The 24,840-nt window shown below is 33.1% G+C and overlaps 1 protein-coding gene and 1 long non-coding RNA gene across 6 annotated transcripts in view; both read left to right on the top strand.

Moving 5' to 3' along the window:
- The window catches only part of LOC126738147 (UDP-glucose 4-epimerase), a 32,948-nt gene that overhangs the window by 904 nt on the left and 7,204 nt on the right, over positions 1 to 24,840 (top strand). For 2 of the 5 annotated variants that reach the window (XM_050443324.1, XM_050443326.1), the window contains exons 2-5: positions 830 to 960; positions 5,377 to 5,516; positions 5,570 to 5,863; positions 14,630 to 14,921. In XM_050443324.1, coding sequence (XP_050299281.1) covers positions 830 to 960; positions 5,377 to 5,516; positions 5,570 to 5,863; positions 14,630 to 14,921 — 857 coding nt within the window. Of the gene's footprint in view, positions 1 to 525; positions 766 to 829; positions 961 to 5,376; positions 5,517 to 5,569; positions 5,864 to 14,629; positions 14,922 to 24,840 lie in introns of those variants that run through there. The other 3 variants (XM_050443327.1, XM_050443328.1, XM_050443325.1) reach the window with 3 other exon arrangements.
- On the top strand, positions 14,954 to 22,574 carry LOC126738154 (uncharacterized). The gene is made up of 2 exons (XR_007661238.1): positions 14,954 to 18,750; positions 18,809 to 22,574. It is a non-coding gene; the product is annotated as an uncharacterized LOC126738154 (long non-coding RNA).

Below are 24,840 nucleotides of genomic sequence, written 5' to 3' on the forward strand. Positions count from 1 at the left end.
CAAAAATTAACTTATCTAAATAATTTACACTCTCCACAGAAAAAATACCCAAATTATCTTATACATATACTTATACAATATCTAGTTATCATATAACAATGGTTTTATCAATGCTAAAACTAATTTATCACAATAGGTTTAATTTTTATCCTCATAGTTTAGGTAATTAAGTATTTTATTCATAAATAAATCCAAGCTCAGAATCATAATGATCATAATGATCAAGTGAGGTTTTACTATGTAAATTTATAAAATAATAAATTACTATACAAATTTTCCTTCAGACTTTTTGGTTTTGCAAATAGTGTACCGACACCACATTCCTTAAGAAGGAAAATCAGTCTGGACGAGAAATTAACACATAAAACCTTCCTTATCTAAACAAATCCTAATTTGGCATTTAAACTTTATCTCACAAGTGTTAATGTGTCAATTAAATGCCTTATTAGGCCCTTGTAAGTTATCTTGAAAATATCACACCATTTATAGGTTGTCGAGAACATTTGCCATAAAATATCCACTAATCTGAGATAAGGTTTAATTGTTTTTAAATTAAATACGTTATTGTGTTTATCAGTGCTTGGGTAAATAGTTAAGTTTTTTTGCTAATGTACACACGTCGGCAAGGTTTCGTTGGTATTGTGTTCTCATTGATATTGCCACATACAACTGTCAAGGTAACTAAATCAGAATGTGTCATTTTTTTAAAAATAATCGTCTGCTAGAATTTTAATTATTTTTGTTTGCTGCCTCAATGTACTAAGGGTATAGATACCAAATTGTCTATATCGATTTGTCAATTGTTATAACGAAAGTTTGCACATTTTAGGTGGTGGGTGACGGAAACCGATGAAAAAATGAAGGGTAACAACACGATTTTGGTCACTGGCGGTGCCGGTTACGTGGGCTCGCACACGGTGGTCGAACTGCTTAAGAATAACTACACGGTTATCGCTATAGGTTCGTATCACATGCACTTAATTTATTAACCAATTATTCAGCTTAAAATGTGTCTAAGTAATGGCGAATGCACTTGGAAAAATGTTTACAATACACCCCCCCCGATTCATTCTTTCAGTAATCTTCAAAGGTGTTAAGATTTATGGTGGATGCACCAGACAAATAATCAAGGTAATACTTAAAAAAGGTTGAAAATTTATGGTGAATGCGTCAGCCAAATCATTAACGTCTAATAACGCATTTACTAAGAGATGTTTTGGTGTTTTTTGGAGGATAAACGTTAATTTTACTGTTTTTTAAAAATAATTCAATGGCTGATCACATTTATTGGGGGATGCTTAAAGGAATATAGTGGAGGCGCTTGATAAACAAGCAACACTTAATAACTCTCTTGTTTTCCGTTAGAGTCACTTCAATAAGGTAAATTTAGTTGTTCTTTATGTGGCATGCTCCTACTCAAAAAAAATATCAATCAATTTAGAGTATTTTTCGTGAAAATCAGTCAGACTAATTTTGTGGTGAGCAGTAGCACTTGGATAGCTAGAATAATCTGGATTTGTTGGGTTTATGCATCAGTTAGGTTAGACAACCAATGTCCAATGTCTGAAAATTCAAATCAGATATTCGAAACATCAAGCAAGGCAGGCATTACAGCCAGGAACCCAAACGAAATTTTTTGAGGAGGTTGTAAAAGAGAGTAACCCTAAAAAGCCAAAATCTATCATTGTTATCAATCGTAAAAAAGTAAATCAAGCCACAGGAAAGTACTGTGACTAAAAAAGTGATTTGTAAGGAGGGTTAATCCTTTAGAGCTTGGCATTTCAAGGTTTTTTGAAGGAAAATCTAATAGTAACTAATCAAACCTCCATAATAAAAAAATCGGGATCTATAAATATATCAGAAAATATAACTGACCATAATATTGTATTTTCAGTATTAGATATTCCTATGAAAAATACAAAAATATAGATTTAAATCAGTTACATTTGGATGCAAGTCAATTAAATTGGGATCAAATTTATGTAACACCTGATATATATAAGAAAATTGAAATTTTCAACAAAAATATAGTGTATTTAATAAACAGGCATGCGCTCCTTTAAATTAGAAATATATGCGATAAACCATTTGCGCCGTGGATTACCAATAATACAAAATTGTTCATGAAGGAAAGGGATAAACCCCAAGGTAAATATTTAAAACAAAGAACTGACGCACGCTTGCAATATTACAGACAAATAAGGAATTACACAAAACATGCCATTGCTAAGGAAAAAATTACTTACTTTAATTTAATGCCTCAAAAATACGGCAAAGAATTCTGGAGGGACGCAAATAATTTAAATCTCGACCGTAACAAGGATTCTGATCTTCCTGATACGTTTTCGGATTCAACGGCTATTAATAACTATTTTACAAATTTGAGTAATACAGCTAATACAACATCTAATGAGAAAATACAATTTTATAAATCACATAAACATGATAAGATCAAATCTGAACTAAAATTTACTTTAATGGATCAGTCAACTTTACTTAAAATTGTAAAAACCATTCACTCTAATGCAATTGATGGTGAAGACGCTTTTTCTTTAAAAGATTTACATCTCTGTATGCCTTTTTGTTTAAAGCCATTACTTAATATTATGAACAGTTGCATTTTACAAAATTTTTATCCTACAATCTGAAAAAAGGCAATTACAAAACCCTTAGCAAAGGTAGCAGTAATCCAAAGGAATTCAAAGACCTCAGGCCTATAAGTATACTGCCGTTAGTATCCAAAATCATGGAAAAATTTATTCACCAACAAATTTGGGCATATATTAAATCACATTCTTTAATACCTGAATGCCAGGCAAGTTTCAAAAAGAACTTCAATACTTCTACCAGTTTGGTTAACCTTCTTAATGAAATCAGAAAACATGAAGAAAAAAAGAATTAACATGTCTTGGGTTGTTAGATTTTAGTAGAGCCTTCGATATACTATAAGTCACGAAATGCTATTAGCAAAACTTTATTATTTTGGATTTTTTGGTGTTGCAGTAAATTTTTTTAAGTCTTATTTAGCTGGCAGAGCTCATGACGTACTTCTTAGTAAGGAATTTTGCACTGAAAAATCAAGTTACCACATTGTATCTACGGGTGTCCCGCAAGGTTCCATTCCGTCTTTTGAAAAAGGTGTTTTTCCTAACTGCCTTAAGATGGCGATAATAATTCCACTACATAAAGGAGAAGACAAAGATCAGTCTTCCAACTATCGCCCTATCGCTCTTCTTCCCACACTTTCAAAAATTATTGAAAGATTGGTTAAAAAAAGACTTCTATCATTTTTGCTAAAATATAAAATACTTACTTCCCATCAATTTGGATTTTTAAATAACAAATGCACAAATGATGCTATGTTTTCTCTTTTTAATAATGTATACTCTAGCTTAAACAACCAACACCCTACAGCAACAATTTTCTGTGATTTTTCTAAAGCCTTTGATTGTGTTAATCATGACATCTTATTAAAAAAGTTGCAATATTACGGGTTCAGAGGAGCGCCTTTTGAATGGTTTAAGTCGTATCTCAGTAACAGAAGTCAAGCTGTGAGAATTGATTCGACTATGTCTTCCTGCAAGCCAATACAAAGTGGAGTGCCTCAAGGTTCCGTACTTGGCCCTATTTTGTTTCTTATCTTCATCAATGGCATTGCTAATCTAAATATTAACGGTAAAGTCTGTCTATTTGCTGATGATACTAGTTTTACCTGGAGTAATCCGGATATTTCTACACTTCATAGAACCGTATCAAGTGATTTAACTACTATCAAATCATGGTGCGACTCTAATCTCCTTCGTCTCAACATTTCCAAAACTAAAATGTTGTCCTATAAAAATACCTTGCAATCTTTTGTACTTGGTAACGCAATAATTGACGAAGTTGATTCTGTAAAGTTTTTAGGGCTAACTGTTGACAACTCGTTAAAATGGGACACACATATTGACTCTTTATCAAGAAAATTAAGTTCCGCTTGTTTTGCGTTAAGATCAATTTCTAAGGAGCTTAGCCTGTCTACTTCTATAACAGTTTAGAACAGTTTATGAAGTTATAGAACAGTTTATTTTGCCCTTTTTGAATCGCACCTTCGATACGCCCTTCCATTCTGGGGTACATGTAGTGCAACTCAATTTGACTGTATTTTTAGACTATAAAAGAGAGCTTTACGTTATACATTGAGACTTAAATACAGAAGTCATTGCCAGCATTTCTTCAAAAAATTTCAAATATTGACTCTTCCATCTTTATTCATATTTGAGTCCGTTTGTCTAATACGCAAACACGGTTCAGCATCTGATAGGCCTTCCCATAGTTATCCACTTAGAAACACGGAACATGATCTATACCTGCCTACCCAACATTCAGAGTTGGTCAAAAGTTCCATATTATATACTGCACAATCATCTGCCATTGGAAATTAAATCCATTACATCTTTTTTTGCATTTCGTAAAGCATTAAAAGCATTCTTACTGGAGAGAGCTCTTTACACAGGTAACGATTTTTTTTTGTAATCATTGATTTGAAATTTCGCACTAGCTGATTATATATTTTTACTATCTGTACATGTTTAGGTATACTGCTTTATGTAGCTATTTTAGGATTTTTTATAATTTTTTACTTTTTTAAACATTTTTTACATTTTTTTTTAACATAGAGAGATTTTTTAATGATTTTTTTATTAAAAAATATACATTAAATTGTAAAAAAAAGTTAATTTGTATTAAGAAAAAATCTTATATTGGCCAGGTTAATAGTTATTATTATTCTTTGTTTTTATTATTTTTTTCTTAATTTAAAAAAAGGGCCTTGCTACACAGGTTTGCACCTGTGCTAACGGTTTCATAATCGAGGCATGGTCCTATTTATCACAATATTAAATATTTATTGTAAATTGATAATTATGTTTGAAATTTTATTGATAAATAAATTTATTTTGAATTTGAAACAATGTGCTGTTACTACAATCTACATCAATAATATTAATATGTATTTATAGGTCACCAAAAAGTAATATTGATGCATTTATGCTTAAATTAAATGAAATTTTAGATTCTGTTTATTCAACTAATAAGCCTTTAATTGCTTGTGGTGATTTTAATATTAACTGTGCAGTGGAGAATGATGCTGTTTTTTCTCTATTGCAACTGTTTCATTCCATTCTTGAGATGAAGAGAGTGACACCGGCCTCTGCTACTCGTGTTGACAATATTTTTTCCAATTTTTGTTTCTTTACTAATACCCTTTTTTATACACCGAAGCACGATAACGAAATTGGAAATGTTTTTCTCGAGGAAATTGAGGAAGGCGCTAGGCAATAGTCGAAAATTTCCCTGTTTTTTTTTTTAATACAGTTTCATGTTAAATCCTTTTAGACAATTTGGTGAACTGTTACGCCCGGGATCACGAAAAACCGGAGGCCTTATTACGGGTAGAGAAAATCACTGGGGAAAAAGTCAGTTTCTACGACGTGGACATCAGGGATAAAGAGGCCTTAGATAAAGTCTTTAAAATGGTAAAAAGCTTTACATTAAGACCATTCAAACATCCATAATTTTTATATTTTAGCACAAAATTGACTCGGTAATCCATTTCGCGGCCCTAAAAGCGGTCGGAGAATCCGTGAAAATCCCCTTGAAGTATTATCAGAACAACATCGCCGGTTCTGCGACCCTTTTCGAGGTGATGGCCAACAACGGGGTTAAAAGTTTAGTGTTTTCATCATCCGCCACCGTATACGGGAACCCGCGATTTCTACCGATCACCGAGGAACACCCCACCGGCCAAGGGTGCACCAACCCTTATGGCAAAACCAAATATTTCGTCGAGGAAATTTTAAAGGATCTATCGTTCAGCGACCCAGTAGGTACTTATTTTTAATATCGATTGAATTTGTAATGAGGTAATTAGGTTAATTATTACAAAACTGTTATACAATGAGTTATGTAAAAAAAAAGATTAAAAATTGCAAATTTTCGTCCAATTAGTGTGATTACAAATTTTGCCAAAATTTTTGAAAAATGCCTAAAAGAACGACTCTCTAAATTCTTGTCTGATAATAACATTTTATCTGAAAACCAATTCGGATTCCGCACAGGTACCTATTAGTACTTCGGACGCTGTACTCCTGGTCACAAGAACCATAATGAAATACCTCGATAAAGGTAAAAAGTGCCTTGCAACATTTCTTGATTTAGCCAAGGCTTTTGACACGGTACCTCGTGAGAACCTTCTTAATGTCCTAAATATTTATGCTGTCAGAGGGTTTATGTTAGAGGTTTTTAAGAGTTATCTGGCGGGCCAAAAACTGATGGCTAAAATGAATGATATCTATAGTGATCCCTCAGAGATTCTGATAGGAATACCACAGGGTACCGTTCTTGTGCTATTACTTTTCTCAGTCTATATAAATTCTTTAATAGATATCTTAATTGATAATGGTATGGTGGTTGCTTATGCTGGCGATACTGTGGCCATTTTTGTGGGTGAAACGTGGGAAGAGGTGCGTGAAAAAACATCTTTAGGTTTAAGATTAATCAAAAATTGGCTAGACTCTTTTAAACTTACATTAAATGTTGACAAAATCAACTACATAGCTTTCTCCCTAACAAATGCCAATCGTCCTAATTTTAATAGCATCCAGGTAAATGGATTTGAAAATGAAATAAAGGAGGTACAATTTACTAAAAATTTAGGAGTAATCATCGACCAGAACCTCGAGTGGAAACAACATGTGTTAAGATTAACTAATAACATTATAAAATTAATTTGGAAATTTTATATGATTAGGGAAATTCTAAACGAACAACTTTTGATATGTATTTACAAAGCTCTTGTTGAGTCTTTACTGAGATATGCTATAATTGTATGGGGAAGTTCTTACGAAAATGCATTAAAACCTTTAAAGACAATCCAAAATTACATTCTTAAAATCATTTTTAGAAAGGATAAAGTGTTTCCAAGCTACCTACCTTATAGTGAAAGAATACGGGCAATTCGATCTTTATATATTTTAAGTGTTTGTTCTTTTATATATGAAAACCCTGAAGTAAATATCACTTTTATAGCTTATAATTTCTAAAAGTTTTCAACATTATTCTGAATCGTTTTTCTTGATTCAAAGTAATAAAACTTCTTTTTTTTAAATTCAATTATCAAGCTAATTAAGTTTTGTTATGAGTTGGAACAAATGGTGCACAACTATATCTTATTTTAATATTTATCCAGTTAGTTTTTATTGTTGAACTCTTAGTATTATAGTTATTATGATACATACAGAAATTAGGTTTTCTAGGTACTTAATATAATTACAATAGTAAACATACAAATTTTTGTATAATATAAACATTTATATAACAATTTAATTTTGGTCATATATGAGTATGGGTATGTAGAATTCACCTTAAAAAACACTTTTTGTAAGAGTTTGAGTATATCCAAGAACCATAGAGATATAGTTTGAGATAGGATATCTATGGTCGAAAGTGCGTCATAAAATTTTCAAAAACCCTGTATTTTGAAAATTTTCCCTATGTGTTAAAAATGCTTTTAATAAGATTTTGAGGAATTTTTTTGGGAAAAAAGGTGCGCCACTGTTTTTTTTTTTAATTTTTAACAAAAGATAAGTAAGTAAAACGAAGCTAATCAAATAAATAATTTACTAATATTTTAAACGAAATACTCAAAATATTCTCCATGCATTTCCACATATTTTTTGCACCATACCGATTCATGGTGCCTTAGACAATCCCGCAATTTTTTCGTGAAAATATTATGAAAGTATCTATAGTGGTTCCCATGTTATGACCAAAAATGTCCGTTAAAAAATAAAACTCATAAAATTACAATTTGGTTTTAAAATCTTCAAATTCGGCAGCTCTTGGACCTTGGATGTCAAAATCGCCTCCAACTCAAAAAGTTTTTGAGGTACAAAAAACTTTTATATATGAAATTGTTCTAAAATAATTGGACTTTTTTATATGTAATTCTTTTAAAAATATTCCAATTATTTCATAGAAATATTTGCAATAACATTTAACAATTTTTAAAAAAATTGTCAAAAAAAAGTGGCCTATCCAAAAATATTCTTTTTATTTAAATCTTGACTTCAGAAGGACGTCTTTACTCTTAAATTCAACATCAGGAATCCCACTATTTTTTCATAAAAAAATTATGAAAAATTTTCTGAACCAAAAATGTTCTAGATGAAAAGTCATAAAGTGGCGCTTATACGTTATTTCCTCAAAATAATCCTCAAGAATTTCAGTATTATGTTGTGAAAAAATTATGAAAATAGTTCTAGTGGTTCTCAAGTTATGACCAAAAATGTCCATCAAGTAATGAAATTCATAAAAATGCAATTTGGTTCTAAAATCTTCAAATTTGGTGGCTCTTGGACCTTGGATGATAAAATCGCTTCTAACTCAAAAGGTTTTTGAGGTACAAACAACGTTTATATATGAAATTGTTCTAAAATAATTGGACTTTTTTATATGTAATTCTTTTTAAAATATTCCAATTATTTCATAAAAATATTTGTAATAAAATTGAGAAAATTATCAAAAAAAAAGTAGTTCAACCGAAAATGCTCTTTTTATTTAAATCTTGAATTCAACGGAGGATGCTCTTTTTATTTAAATCTTGAATTCAATTGAGGAACGTTTATACTCTTAAATTCATCCTCAGGAATCTTACTATTTTTTCATAGAAAAATTATGAAAATGTTTCCATTGATTCTCAAGTTATGACCAAAAATGTACATCAAATAATAAAATTCATAAAATTACAATTTGGTTTTAAAATCTTCAAATTTTACTACATTAAACACACCTGAGCTTCAAGTTAAATTAAATAATATTTTAAAATCGGTCTATGAGTGGTGTAATTTAAATTATTTATAGGTTAACATCTCTAAAATAAAATATATGATAGTAACAAAGGAATGTTTTTACAGATACTTACCAGCACAGTCAAATATAAAAATAGGGGAACATTCGATAGAATGTGTAACAAAAATTAAATACTTAGGCATATGGATAGATCGGGACTTACATTTTAAAGGTTATGCAGTTGAGGTCATTAAGAAAATTTCATAGAAGATTTATTATTTATCTAGGTGTTCACCTTACTTAAGCTTATGGACAAAAAAAACTATTTACAATGTACTTATCCTGCCTCACTTTATTGTTCTAGCGTATTATTTTTATTAAAACAAAATGAGTTGTCTCGACTTTAAAAGTTGCAAAATGGGGCCATGCGTATGCGTATAATACTAGGTAAACCAAGATTGACCCCAATAAAAGATATGTTACAGCCCTTAGAATGGCTACCAGTCAGAGAGCATCTTCTACTTAATATTATTATATTAAGATTAAAATTAGTCATGTTTCACAGTATCTGTTGAGTAAAGTCACATTCTCTGTCGAAATACATGATCATAACACGCGATCGAGAAGTAATTTTTATATAGGGGAGACTGGGGTCAATTGAACCATTTTGTACAAATATTTTTTTTCTGGCTAGATAAATACTATAATATGATCAAAAAATAGGTAACATATAGCTGGGAACTTGACATACTTGACCTAGTAGTTAAATTTGACTATCTATAGATAAGCGAAAAAAAATATGCAAATAAAAATAAGTGGTGGAGCATAATGTTTCAAACGACCCCGATCAAGGGTCAATTGAAACACATTATGGGGATAGTTGTAACAATAGCAATATAGATTAAATAAAAAACACATTTCTTTTTATTTTCTTTTATTATTCAAAAAAGACTCAAAATTATATAGAAACTATAAAAAATGCCTCATAACAACAACAAAAAAAATAACAGAAGCTAATGTTCTGCTTATGAGGAGGAACATTAAACAGAAACTTAGGAACATAAAATAAAACGTAGGAAAAAGTTTAAAAACAGAAAACAACAACTGGTGGTTCATATAATATAGATGTGTAACACTTACAAATAAAACAAACAAACTTAAACATATGTGAGCTCTTGTGGTGTGCATGCTTCATGCGACCACATTTTGCAGTTAGTACATCGGATCCACTGTTCACCTGGCTTACTTTTATTTAACGGTTCAACACACACCAAACAAAAACATTCACTTTCGTCGTCGGTCAGAATTTTTAGATGACTTCTTTCTTGTTCTCACGGGTGCTTTTTTTAGGATTTTCTTTGGATCCTTCTTTTCGTTTTCCAGATTCCGTTTGACCTTTTGTGTTTTCTTATTAGCTTCTCTCTCTATTTCCTCCTTTTCCGGTGTATCGGTGTACACGGTTGACTTCCTCTTTTTCTTTCCTCTTGCGTTTATTTTTCTTGGTGAAGCTTTTCCGAAAGGCCTAACAACTTCTGGTAAAAACGTGTTATTTTGGGTGTTTTCGGAAATTTCACAATTTTTTAGGCCCCGAGAATTGATGGCGTTGGGTGTTGAAACTCATCTTTTAAGGTTGGTACAGTCAGATTGTTTCCTGGATTTGAACTAGGATGATCATTTGGAGGTTCGGTTGAAGGCAACCTATTGGTAACAGACGTAGATGAGGTAGGATTATCAAATGTATCTTCCAAAGTAGGATCTGTCAGATTCAGATTGTTGCCTGGATCTAAAGCAGGTGAAACTGAAGGTTCGATTGGAGGCAACCTATCTGTGACAAAAGATAGCGAGAAATCTGTCAGCGTAAAAATATCTCTGTTAAAAGGATATATCCCTGTACACTTAAATCCGGCTTGGATATTGCTTTGTCTAAGAGCTAAGGGCAATGATGTTACGACAATTCCGGGTAAATCATATATTGACATCGGTTTACCAGGGTCCACCATCACAAGCAGAGTTTATTGCTTTCTTAAGAGGACCGAAAACTGTTCTATCGAGGGGCTGACATTTATGCGAGCAGTGGGGTGGGAAAGAAAGCATTACTATTCCATGAGTTTTACAATAGTCTAGAGCTTCTATACTAATATGGAATGAGTGGTTATCCACTGTGAGTAGAACCTTATATAAGCTTGTGAAGAATTTGTGTGCTTTTGAAAGTGTTTTAAGAACAAGACGAACTCTTTTTCTTGCATCCATCCTGACCCATTTTCAGCCCCAATACACCCTGGTGGACCATCACGAATAAAATGATCCTGAAACCGCAGTCGAGGAAAAATAAACATGGGCGGAATCGAATTGCCTAGTGCGTTTATTGCCACCGTAACTGTTACGAGTGTGCCACGTTCTTGTGAGGTAATTGCACCCACTTGTTTTATGCCTCTTTTTGCTACAATTCGATTTGGTTTCTGGACTGTTGTCACACCAGTTTCGTCTACGTTGTAAATATTATTTGCTTCAAATTTGTCTCGATCCAAAACTTTGGCAAGATTATTAAAAAATACAGAAACATTTGCACAATTGAAGCTGGTTGCTTGTGGTGCTCTTATTGATAAGTCACGGTGTCTTGACATAAAACCGGAAAACCAGTCTTCTCCTGCCATGCCGTTTTTAATCCAAGTGTCCGGTTTATCTATATCATATTTAATGGTTAATTCTAACGCAAGTCTCCGAATATCTTTGGTTGACAGACCTTGATAAATGTCTGCAGCTTTTTTTATGTACTTTACCATTTCGGTTTCTTAAAGTTCATTAAAAACTTTATTTGCAGGTTTATAGCCCATTGTAACAGGTGGTTGACGCTCAGTATTCCCCGCAGCTTTTTTCTTTCGCTTGTATCTCAACAAAGACACGTAAGAGATCCCAAATCGGTCGGCAGCTAAGCGTAGAGATCTTCCATTTTTGAGCTCTGCATATGCAGATTCATATAAAGATATATCTCGACTTGATGGATCAGTTTTCGGGATTCTTTTACGGGGCATCTGAAATCAAATAAACTAATTAATTTACTAGATTAATGTCCTAACTAATGAAAGCTGACAAACAAACTAAACACACTACAGACTCAATTACAATTGATTTCATTTTAGAAATGAACGGCGGGGTCAGTTGAAACGTTACAAACGTCCCCGTTACAACTGACCCCAAACGACTTTTTTAAATAAATGACACCATATTTACTACAAACAAAATGAATTTCAAATTTAAACCAAAGTAAAATAAAGCTAAGTTAATGGCCTAACTAATGAAAACCGACAAACTAACCAAATACACATACAGACTCATTTACACATGCATAAGAAATATAGCAAATACTTACTTTGGATACGTGAAAACAGAAAATCTCGCACTAGGTACGTATACTTTGTTTAATGGCCCGCGGCGTACTGCCAGAAAATGGTTGTCGATATTATGGTCTATATTACACAAACGTCTGCGGGCAGACCCCGAGTATCGAATTCGCCATTCAATGAATGGCGCACGTCGAAGTTGTTCCAACTTCAACCTGTTTATTTAGTTTATTATAAGGGGCCTTATACGTTATCTATAAAGTTTAAAAATATGTATTTTAAGTAAAAAATTAAATAAAATGTAAATAATTATCTCACGGCTTCTAAAAAATTTAAAAAAAAAAGAAAAATACATTTTTTAGAAGCAGTAAGATTGGTCCGTGCACATTTAGTTTGTGAACGTTCAAATATTATAAATTTCTTCTTTTTATAATATTTCTTTGTTTTACTCTCCAAATTAAAACTACCATTTCATTGAAATTTCTCCTTTTATTATAACCAATTTAATTAATATGTTTATATTAAGTCTTAACAACAACAAATCTGCGCGTGTAGAACAGCCTTTAAATTTCTAAATTCCTTTGGTTTGTGCTGAACGGAGACCAGAGAGAAGACGACTTCCTTGTTAGCACTTTTATCATCGCGCATTGATTCCAGTGTCGTGATCTATACGTTTATTTCCGCAACTGTTGTCTTAATCTTACCGCATCACAGATCGTGATTTACTTATCAAACCCGCAACCACTCTTAGTGATTCAACCCGAATTGGAAGACCCAATAAGTCCAGAGCAGCCCTGCTGAAGCTGGATACAGACACATTAAGGTAAGGATCTTTAAAGGCTGGTTTTTCGACCTTTCCACATTTACTTTTAATCACACAAATACAGTCCACTTTAAATCTCTCACTGAATTATCTAAATCCACCTTGTGCTTAACTAAAAAGATAAGTAACAACTTTACAAAGGAGAAACAAAAGAAAAAGTTCTATTTTTCTTACCAGACCAACCAAAGATAATTTTTTAGATTTTATTTAATTTCCAACCCAACCCAACCTCACTCAAAACTAGACGAAACCACGAAAACAAGCGTTGAACGTTCAACCGTATCGTCGATACGAATACAAATTGACAAATTCGTTTCTGGGCACATGCACGTGCGCGATCCATTGAAATCGATACTCGGGGTCTGCCCGCAGACGTTTGTTATATTACGCGCGCAATTTGTTTCTATCTTGTAGCGGAAGAAAGTTTTGATTACCGTTTCAATTGACCCGTGTTACAATTGACCCCAGTCTCCCCTACCTAGATTTTCTCAAGAACGTGCTCTAAATTTATTATTTTTTAATGGTCTAAACAAATACAACATGTTGCTAATAGAAATCAAAACAATCGAAATCGTATACAGTTTTTTAAAAAGGCTTGTAAACATTTAATCATACATTTTGTATAATAATAAACCACTTATTTCTAAAAAAAATTTCATGTTTTGTCTTGTTTGTATCGCGTTTTTTGTTTGTATAATATACATATGTTTGTGGCAATTGTATATTGTTTTTTCGTTATTCAATTCTTTTTTAAAAATGTAATATGGTAATTATTAAGTAACCTTGTTATATAACTTGTATTAGTTTTTGATTAAATAAACGATGTAAACAAACTTCTGAAATTTGGATGACAAAATCGCCTTTAATTCAAAAAATATTTGAAGCACAAAAAACGTTTATACATATTCTTTTAAAAATGTTTTAAAATAATTTTAAAAGTAAAGGACCCTAGGCATGGATTTTATTTTTTTACACGAAAACGGTGCGTCGTAGCGCAAAAATCCAAGGGGTCTTTTTTGTTGATAATTAATAGAATATTTGACTTATTTCAAAAAAACAGTGACGTACCCCCTTTTTTTCCAAAAAAATTAACACACATGCTGCAAGTCTGGCCCTGGAACTGTCAAATCACTTCAATTCATCAAAAATGGATTAAAATCCCAAAAGTGTTTTTAATAAAGAGGGAAAAATTGAATTTTTTCGAAAAATTTCACTTTTGGAAACGACGCACTTCTGACCATCAGTGTTCTAACTCAAACTCACACTCTGTATACGAAAAAAGACCTATCTAAATTTACCTTCTTATAACACTAGGACAAAGTCTCAACATCGCTTTAATAAAACACACAATAGCTTTGTAATTAATCCTATTAATTAAACTATATATAATCATCTTCCAGGCAGCATTAGATTTATGCAGTTGAGAAATTTTGAAATCCCTAATGGTAAAGAATTGCTTTGTTTGGACCTCGGACCCTTCCAACGTTCATTAATTTAGTGTTTATATTTTTTCTTATACTAAGTTAAAAAACTTCAATGTTTTGACCTGTGACGATACTAATCTAACACTGTAAAGTTGTAATTTTTTATTTGATTTTCAACCAAATTTCAACGGTTTTATTTCGATCGATTTTAGGAATGGAAAGTGATTTTGCTCAGGTATTTTAATCCGGTGGGAGCCCACGAGTCCGGACTTATCGGCGAGGATCCCTCCGGTATTCCCAACAATTTGATGCCGTACATTTCCCAAGTCGCGGTAGGTCGAAGGGAGAAATTACAAGTGTTCGGTAACGATTATCCTACCCACGACGGTACGGGGGTGCGGGATTATATTCACATTACGGACCTGGCTGTTGGTCACTTGAAGGCGTTGGAGAGGATGTTGCAGCCCAGTTTCTCATCTTGGAAGGCCTACAATTTGGGAACGGGTAAGTGATTCTTTGTGAAGGGAAGTTGTGAAGGAGCTAGGCAAACCTTTGATCATTGTTATTTCTGTTTATAGGGTATTTAGGCAATTTATTCTAAAAAAGTTTCAAGTAAATTACACTTTTTGTTTTAAAAACAATATTTTGAAATAAAAAAACCAAATTCCTTTAAAATTACGGTGTGATTTATTCCAACATATACGGAAAACCGAACCTCTTTTCTTTCTCTCGCTTCGTCGCGTCGTGCCTGTCTGTACGCATGCAAAAAACCCTGGCTTACGTAATTCGATGTTGCCGCTGTGACATATTTTTATTGTTATTTAAACAGGTTTTGTTATGGGTTGATACTACTTTTCTCTCCCATAAATTTTTCTAAATATACAGAAAAACCCATATAATAAGTCAAAGTAGCCAGATGTTGAATGTTTACACAGAACAACATTTCGAAAATCCCAAAAATCTTTAAGTAGGAGTTTTCTACAGGGTTCAACCTTTTAAATATTTTAGTTAAGAAATGGGGCTAACTATTCTTGACTTACACATTTTTTCTAAATATACAGGAAAGCCTAGAAAATGAGGTCAAAGTGAGTAAAAATTGTCATAAAACTACGTTTCAAAACCACCCAAAATTCGCACTTAGGATTCATAATTCAATATTGATTTTTTTATATGGTTTAGCCAGGGGTTGAAGCTGCTTTTCTCTCCCTACATAAATTTTCGTAAATGTACAGAGAAAATTAGGTCAAAGTTAGTCAAAATTGGCATAAAAGTACATTACAAACATCTCCAAAACTTATACTAAGGACTCATAATTCAACATTGAATTTTTGATGTGGTTTAGTCAACAGATAACAGATAGCAATCAATGATAACAGAAAACTTTGGATGAATTGTTCTAAAGTTGGCTAGATGGAGTATTGGAGTTTGTGAAAGGAAGTTGTGAAGGTGCTAGGCAAACTAGCTGTTTATAGGGTATTTAGGCTAAAAAGTTTCATATAAATTATACTTAGGATGCTTGTAAGGGTTGCGGTTAATTCTTTCTTTACATATATTTTCCTAAATAGACAGTCCCGAAAAGTTATGTAAAAGTGAGTCAAAATAGACATAAAAGTACATTCAAAACACCCCCACTCAATATTGATTTTTTTTATATGGTTTAGCCAAAGATTGAAGCTGCTTTTCTTCTCTCCCTACATGTATTTTTCTAAATATACAGAGAAACATATGTTGAAAATTTACACAGAACAACATTTTGAAAATCCCAAAAATCTCTAAGTGGGATCTTTGTAGAGAGTTCAACTTTTTATATGTTTTAGCTAAGAAATGGGGCTGAATATTATTTCCTTACAAATTTTTGGTAAATATACAGGAAAGCCCCAAAAATTATGTCAAAATGGGAGCAAATTGTCATAAAATTACACTTCAAAAACACCCAAGATTTACACTTAGGACTCATAATTCAACATTAAATTTTTCATACAGATAAAATATCATGTATAGTTTAGGTGAAGTTACTTCGTCAAGCTCCAAAATTGAGTATGTACAAAATACAATCAACATACAGTAAAACTCCTCTAATTCGAACTTCTTTATCTCGAAATATTCCCTAATTCGAATATTTTATACTACCAAAAAAGGTATCATCAAGTTTATATGATATTTTATCTCTAAAGTCGAATTTCTCTATCTCGAATTTTTCTATAAGTCGAAATAACGTTTAACGCATTGCCGATGGCTAACTCGAATTTTGCGGGGAAGTACAGACATTTTTCTAGGAAAAAATCTGTTTGTTACATGGATTTGCTACTGCATCATATTTCTTTTTATTAGTTCAAACGGAAAAAGGCTCTCATCGCGACGTGGCGGTTTTGTGGTTACAGTTTTTTGGTGCGTATGCGAATTAAGACAATTTGTTTTTATTAAAAATAATTATGGCTAAGAGAAATTTAAAGTGCTTACCATTATGTGAGAAATTGAAATTAATTGCTGAAGTGGAAAAAGGTGAAAAGAAAAAAAAGGATATTGCCGAACAGTTTGGGATACCACCCAATACTCTGTCAACGATCCTAAAAAACAAGGATAGACTTTTAGAAAAAAAAGATGATTACGCTTCAAACTGTAAGAGGAGAAGGCTTACACCTTGTGTGAATGAAGATATTGATGAAGCAATGCTTAAGTGGGTTACTACGGCACGAAATAAAAATCTCCTTCTATCTGGAACACTTATAAGAGAAAAAGCTAAGGAGTTTGCAACTGCTTTAGGGCGGGACGATTTTGCAGCTAGCATAGGATGGTTAGATAAGTTTAAGGCCGTCGTCCCACCAAAGATACACGACAGCGACGCCACATCTCCGCGATGTCGCCAGCGTGTATCTTTCGTGTCGAACCCATGTTTTAAAATCATTTTGTCCCCACCAACGCTGCGCCGAAGACACATCCAAAAGCGTGTCGCCTTCGTGTTGCCGGGAGACTGGACGTGTCAGTTGCGAAGCAACATTCAAGCTGTGTGTGTTGGCGTTTTTCTTCATTTATCGAAGTTTTATTTTTTTGTTTATTATGGCACAACAAAATGCTGAACTGGATTTTAATGGATGTCTGTGCAGCTCCTTAGCAGCAACATATATTTTTTTTTTTAATTTTTCTCAATAAAAGGATGCACACACCATTTTATTTTTTTTCTATTCCGCAAATACCAATACATTGCAACCACATCCTCGTCTTCACTCGATGACATTTTGAACTAAACTGAACAACTAAACGTAAAAAACACGAAACGCGTATCTTTGGTGGGGCCACTGCATGTCGTCTGAATGTGTCCAGGTGAAATCGTGTCGCCGTCGCGTATCTTTGGTGGGACGACGGCCTAAAACTAGGCATAACATCGTTCAAATGTCTTTATGTGGTGAAAGTGCTTCTGCAGATTTGGCGTCTTGTGAAGAATGGCAAAAGAATGTATTGCCCACTCTGATCGGTCAATATGATAAGGATGACATTTTTAATGCTGATGAAACAGGAGTTTTCTTTAAATGTTTACCCAACAAAACACTAGCATTTAAAGGACAAAAATGCCATGGTGGCAAAAACAGCAAGGAACGAATTACAGTTATGGTTGGAAGTAATATGAGTGGGACTGAAAAGCTTAGGCTGCTAATCATTGGTAAGTCAAAGAATCCACGTTGTTTTAAGGGCATTAAATCATTTGCAGTGGACTATGAGTTTAATAAAAAAGCATGGATGACAAGTGAGATTTATGAAAAATGGCTATTAAAGCTTGATAAGAAATTTGCAGCCCAAAGAAGAAAAGTTTTACTATTCGTTGATAATTGTCCTGCACATCCCAAGTCTGTTGAATCTAAGTTAAAAAATATTAAACTTGAATATTTTCCGCCTAACCTTACGTCAATCTTACAATCCATGGATCAAGGAATTATAAAAAATTTGAAGCAACATTATAGGAAGCGGATTGTTATGAAAGTTTTAGCCCATATGGAAGTGGCAACTCCTACAACTGTGACGTTACTTGACGCAATTTAAGATCTTAATAAAACGTGGACTCTGGACGTAAAAGAACAAACCATTGCTAATTGCTTTAGAAAAGCAGGATTTGTTAAAGATATAGTTCTACAAGATGCTGATAACTGGGACGAGGATGACCTTGTTCCATTATCTGAATTAAAAACCCTGTGGACCTCATACAGAAGGGCTATAAACATGAGTGATGTTTCATTTGAAGACTATGTGACGATTGATGATAATGTACAAACAACAGGTTTTCCAACTGATGAAGAGATCCTAGAAAGCGTAATAGAAAATCTTGTTCCAAATAAAAAAGGTAGGCTAGTCTAGATTATGCCTTTTTAGATTCTAAGAATTGTTTTGTATTGTTTCAGACCCTGAAGAAAATGAAGATGATGGCCAAAGCGAAGGTGAGACTGTTCCGACACCTACAATTGACGAGACGATTTCTGCTATTGAAATGATAAGATGTTTTATTTTATCCAGAGAAAATATTCCATATGAAATACACAATTCTTTAAATTTATTAGAAGATTTTATAGATAAGGAAAAATGGACCAATTTCACACAAAAAAAAACTGACTTCTTTAAAAAAAAATTATAAACATATTGATATGCATACATATTATGTAACACATACAACATACAAAATTTTAGTTTTATACGAAGTCGATTTTTCCATAAGTCGATTTTTTTAGTCTCTCCCTTGAAGATTCGAGTTAGAGAAGTTTCACTGTACTACATATAAGCATTAAAATAAACTGCAAAATATATTACGATATTTAGTGATCGATTCCCGTATATATTTACGGTCGATTCGAGTGTTTCCACAGCCCCCGGCCCGTTCAACAATCAATATTTGTCAGATAAAGATAGGCAAATTCGGCGCGGATAACGTGAAACAGACGAAGATACGAGATTCTCTCGATGCTACTGGGATTGAATATTGAGGACGGGCCGGGAATACGAAACAGAGTCGCGCGCTCAAAAATAGGAAATGCAATTATTTTATACGTTTTATTATTGTTAGTTTACAGTATTTCTTCAAATAAACGAATATAAGCAAAATATTAACTTGTATTGCGTTCTATTATTTATAACGTCATTTTTTACTAGATATTATACAGGGTATTGGCCATTAGAGAAAGGAGGGGTGTGCGTCAGATTGCATTTGGTGCCTTCACTTAAAGCATTTCAATTGAACTCAAATTCGGCTTGATAGGTTCCTATTTACATTAATGTAAATTTTTTTAGACTGCAATAACTCTAACAATCATTTGTCGATACATAGAGTGCTGAAATCTTTTAATTTAAGTTTGCATGTTGACCAACCTACTCGCATCACTGCTAATTCAGCATCACTTTTAGATTATGTTTGCTCTACTCTCTGTGAAACGCAGGTTGCATGTAGAATTGTAAATGCCGGGTTGTCTGATCATGAGGCCGTATTATGTTCCTTTCTTCTAAGTGAAAAAAAGTGTACCTCAAGAAAAAAAAAAGTGCGGAAGGTTGTTCACTAGAAAAAATTTCTGTAAGTTTAAAGAATGTTGTAATTCAATAGACTGGAATGGTATCATACTTAACAACGGTGATCCTTTTGATAGTTTCCATTCAACTTTAGTGGATGTTTTTGAGTCAACTTTCCCCATGGTGACAATTAGGGAAAAAAGGAGAAGACCCTGGTATAGCAGGGGTCTATTAGTTTCTGGTAAAAATCTTCGGTGTTTGCACTCCATAAGAAAGTTTGCCTTGGACAACTCCAAATTCATATCCTACTTTAATAGATATCGCAAAATTTACCGTGATACAGTGAAATTGGCAAAAAACTTATACTACTCAAGTAAAATAAACCAATCAAGAAATAAGTCTAGAGAGTCTTGGAAAATTGTTAATGACTTACGTGGCGAACATGGGAACCCTTCTGTTTCTAATAGCACGGTGTCGGCCGAAACACTCAATAATTTTTTCCAGGGTGTTGCTTTGGGTCTATCAATATTATTGCCTCAGTCTGTTGGAGATCCGCGCTCATACTTACACAACATTAAGGTGCCTGAAACATTTTTCTTTAGACCAACAGATTCTAGTGAAATAATGGAAGCTCTATCCTCAATGAAAAATAAGAACTCCTCTGGATGGGATGGGCTGTCACTAAAGGTCCTAACAGCGCTACCGCTACCAACCCTTGATTCTTTGGCTGATGTGTTAAATGTTTCACTTTCAAGTGGGTCCTTTCCACATTTACTCAAGGATGCCTTGATTATACCATTATTTAAGGGTGGAAACTATGATGACCCATCAAATTTCAGACCCATAGCCCTGCTTCCCACGCTTGGCAAGCTTGTAGAAAGATTGGTAAAAACTAGGATGATGGAATTTCTGAAGCGGCATAATGTTCTTAACCATTAGCAATTTGGATTCCGGACGAAACTGGGTACATCTGATGCTATTTTCAATTTTTTGGAGAGTCTGTACATGGGGTTGAACGCTGGGGAGAGTGCGGCGGCGGTGTTCTGTGACTTATCTAAGGCGTTTGACTGTGTAAGTCACAGAATACTGCTACAGAAGCTGGAAACCTACGGATTCAGAGGAGTTGCTCTCGACTGGTTTCGCTCTTACCTATCTGGAAGAACACAAAGGGTATTCTTTGACAATGATATGTCATCCCGTCTGAATATGGACGCTGGTGTACCCCAGGGTTCTGTTCTTGGACCAATATTGTTCCTGCTATATGTCAATGATATCTCTCAAATTCCAATTAGGGGCAAATTTACTATCATACATACATTACTTTGGCATGACACTGACACCAAGAGATTAAGGAATATTGTTGATGAAGATTTAATTCTTGTAAAGTCATGGTGTGAATCTAATAGATTAACCTTTAATATGTCTAAAACTAATATTTTAACTTTTAAATGTAACCTTGGAACTGTCACTTTGCAAAATGAAACAATAAGTCCTTCTGAAACATGCAAATTTTTGGGCCTGACGATTGATAAGCAATTAAAATTTGAAAATCATATCTCCTCTTAGGGAAGTTTATCTTAGGGAAGTTATCATCCAACTGTTATGCTATTAGAGTAATAACACATTCTCTGGGACTTGATGTGGCCAAAATTGCCTACCATGCTCTTATAGAGTCTTATCTGAGATACGGTATTGTGTTTTGGGGTGTGTGCTCTCAGTATTTGTTCAGCTCTCTATTTATTTTGCAAAAAAGAGCCATACGCTATATGTGTGCAGCTCCCTTTCGTAGCCCCTGTAGGCCATTATTTTTAAAACACTCTGTCCTGACATTGCCATGCCTTTTTATTTTAGAGACTGTTTGTCTTATCCACAAAAAATATCGCCATCAACTTGGCCCCCCCTCCTCGGGTTACAATCTCCGAACAACCTTCTCTTTACCTCTGTCTATCCCAAAAAGTGAGCAGATTAAGTCCTCTTTTGTGTACGGGGGCAGAAGGCTTTTTAACCACCTACCCCTTTATATAAGGCTAATAAATTGTGAAAAACGTTTTAGGAAAAATATAAAGAAACTCTTGCTTGCTAAAGCATTTTATTCTGTAGACGAGTTTTTAAATACAATTTTTTGACAGTGAAGAGTTTTGCGCAGCGTAATGTGAATTCTTATTACCCTTTCTTTGGGTGTGTTCTATATTCTATGTATGTAAGAATTGTTAAAATTTTTATATTTTTGTAAAAGATTATGTTGTCAACTATCTTTAAGATTTTATATAATGCTTTGTTAACAACAGATGATGTTACGTAACAATAAAGCTATTTTTGACTTTGACTTTGACTTATTTTTTTGAAGAAAATGGGGTTCCGTTTCAGTAACGTTTGAACGTTACGTTAATATGGTAAACACCTTCTTTATCCCCGAGTTAGAAAGAAGACGTATTGACCGAGACCGTTTGTGGTTTCAGCAAGATGGAGCCACAGCATACACCGCCAGGGCATCCATGGCTGTTTTTCGTCATTTGATTACCATTTAATTTCAAGATTTGGTGACGTTTTATGGCCTCTTCGGTACCTCAAGTTTATAAAAATACTCATCACCGATCATCGTAAATTAGATGAATTAAAGATGTAATCTGCCAGGAAATTAGTGAAATCAATAGAGATTTACTGCAAAAAGTCCATATGCCTGATATTCTTTTCCACAACCGAAAATCCATCCGAGTTTTATCAAATGCTATATCTTTGTATATGTTGGTCTACCAATAAATGTTCCCTAAACCAAAAACTAATAATTTTATGATCATAAACATCCTATTCCTCTGACGGACCGTGCAATTATACGGCGTGTTACAAATTCCTAGTTCACTATTGGGATCTCGGTAAATATAAGAGATAAGAAAATGGTTAAATTTAGGGCAAAGTTGCGCATTTTTGAGCCTAAATATGTGCCATAAAAAATTTTTAAATTTATATTTCTTGTTGAAGCGCTATTAGACCACCCCTTTTGTACGTGGAAATAAATTTTCGAAGAATCAACCATTTCTTAAGATGCGTGCCATAATATATTGGTCTGTATTTGGTAACAATTATAACAATTTTGAATTTTGTCAGTGTGTTTTTATTAACATGGTGCAGACTAGGCTCACCCTAAAATCGGTTTCGCGTTTATATTATACTGTAGTTCTTGTTGTTATTCTATTTGCTATATACCGTTGATCTTTTGTTTTATTTACTTTCGTCTGAACTTTTGAACAATGAAAATGTCATTTTGGCTTAATAAAAAAAAATTACAGTACTGTTGTTTAAGATAAAAATTCAAGGTTAAATAGCATTGACATTAAAATTAATGAGTATTTTATTTTTTTGACAATTTTTGTAATAATTTAAAAAAAAAACTGTGTAAAAAATATGTGTCATTAAATCTAACCATGACTTTTGCGTGACTTGATAAATGTTTTTGTTGGTTGTAAAATAACATATTTACTATAATATCCCATTCGCGGACAAAACAAAATTTTTTGGGGTCTTCCTGGGACATTTTTTTTTTTAGAATCGGCATGTCTTAAGGTCATAAATTATATGTCAGTTAGAATTTTTTTGTTTGTGGTGTTTTTTCGTAAAGAAACAGCCAGACTGCTATTACAAACCTGTCCCTTTGGATAACAACTTGAGTTATATAGTGTTACAGGTTAAAATTGGCATTTTATACTCTTTATTAAAAGCACTGATTACAGTTATATTTTCAAAATAGATATTTTACAAATATTAATGATTGATACTAGTAATGCCCTCTCTGTAATAGCCTCCCAAGTAACCCATAGTTCTGTTCTCTAGCCATTTCAAATTACAGTATTCTTTTTTTAAGGACACATTTAGTTTTGTACATTTCAGCTTCATATTGTACTGGCTGTCAATGAAATTTTATTTATACTCTTATAAAACCCGGTTCTGGACTAAAGAAATATTTTAGAATTTAAATTATATCCCATATTGCTTATTCCATACTTTATTTAATTATTTTATAACGAATAATGATTAATTGGGCATGTACAATTATTGTGTATGTTGTACTGTTCATAGTACAATATCTGATTTTGGCTTGACCATACCAGATATGCTGGTTGATTTTACTCGGACTGACCTATCTAATTTTTGTCTCTTTTTATCTAATGTAAATATTAGTTTTCTTGGAAGATAGCAAGAAGTTGCTGGTCTAGGCAAAATCGAAATTGATTGTCATAGTGACACATATTTTCATTGCCAACTTCCTTGGGCCACAAATTTTGTTATTTATTTTTTATAAAAGGTTTTATGGTACTTATAAAAAAAAGTTAAGTTATTTTGTTATATATTATGATTGGCAATACACTTTGTGCGTGATTGCTTAAATACGGGTTTGACCCATAGAGTAATTAAAAGTATGAGAGGGTTCAATCCCATAGTGACAAGTAGGCATCATCTTTACCCTAAACTCGATTGCAGCGTGCGGTTGCGGTCTAACCGAACTAAAATAATTGACATTTGTCACAGTCGGTAAAATAGTCTACTGTAATACCGATCCGTCATAGAAATCCGCCTGTCATTTCTATGACGGATCGGTATTACAGCAGACTATTTTACCGACTGTGACAAACGTCAATTATTTTAGTTCGGCTATTCAAAATTTTAGAATGGCGCGAAATTTAAAATTATTGACCCATTAAATCAATTTTTAACAGCGTAAAGGCTGTGAATCTCGATCACAAACTCTAAAAAATTATGAAATAGTGCAAGTGTATTAATTTAATTTTTGAAGAGGCTAAGAGTGATAATGTTTGTAATTTAAGTTTATTTTATACATTTTTTAATTGAATACGTTAGTGTTTTGACATTAAATTCATCAAATCTACTTTTAAGCTGTTAAGTTAATGCATTTAGGCCCTTCAAAAAAATAAATCGTTAATTG

The sequence above is a fragment of the Anthonomus grandis genome, chromosome 7, assembly GCF_022605725.1.
Source record: "Anthonomus grandis grandis chromosome 7, icAntGran1.3, whole genome shotgun sequence".
Classification (NCBI taxonomy): domain Eukaryota; kingdom Metazoa; phylum Arthropoda; class Insecta; order Coleoptera; family Curculionidae; genus Anthonomus; species Anthonomus grandis.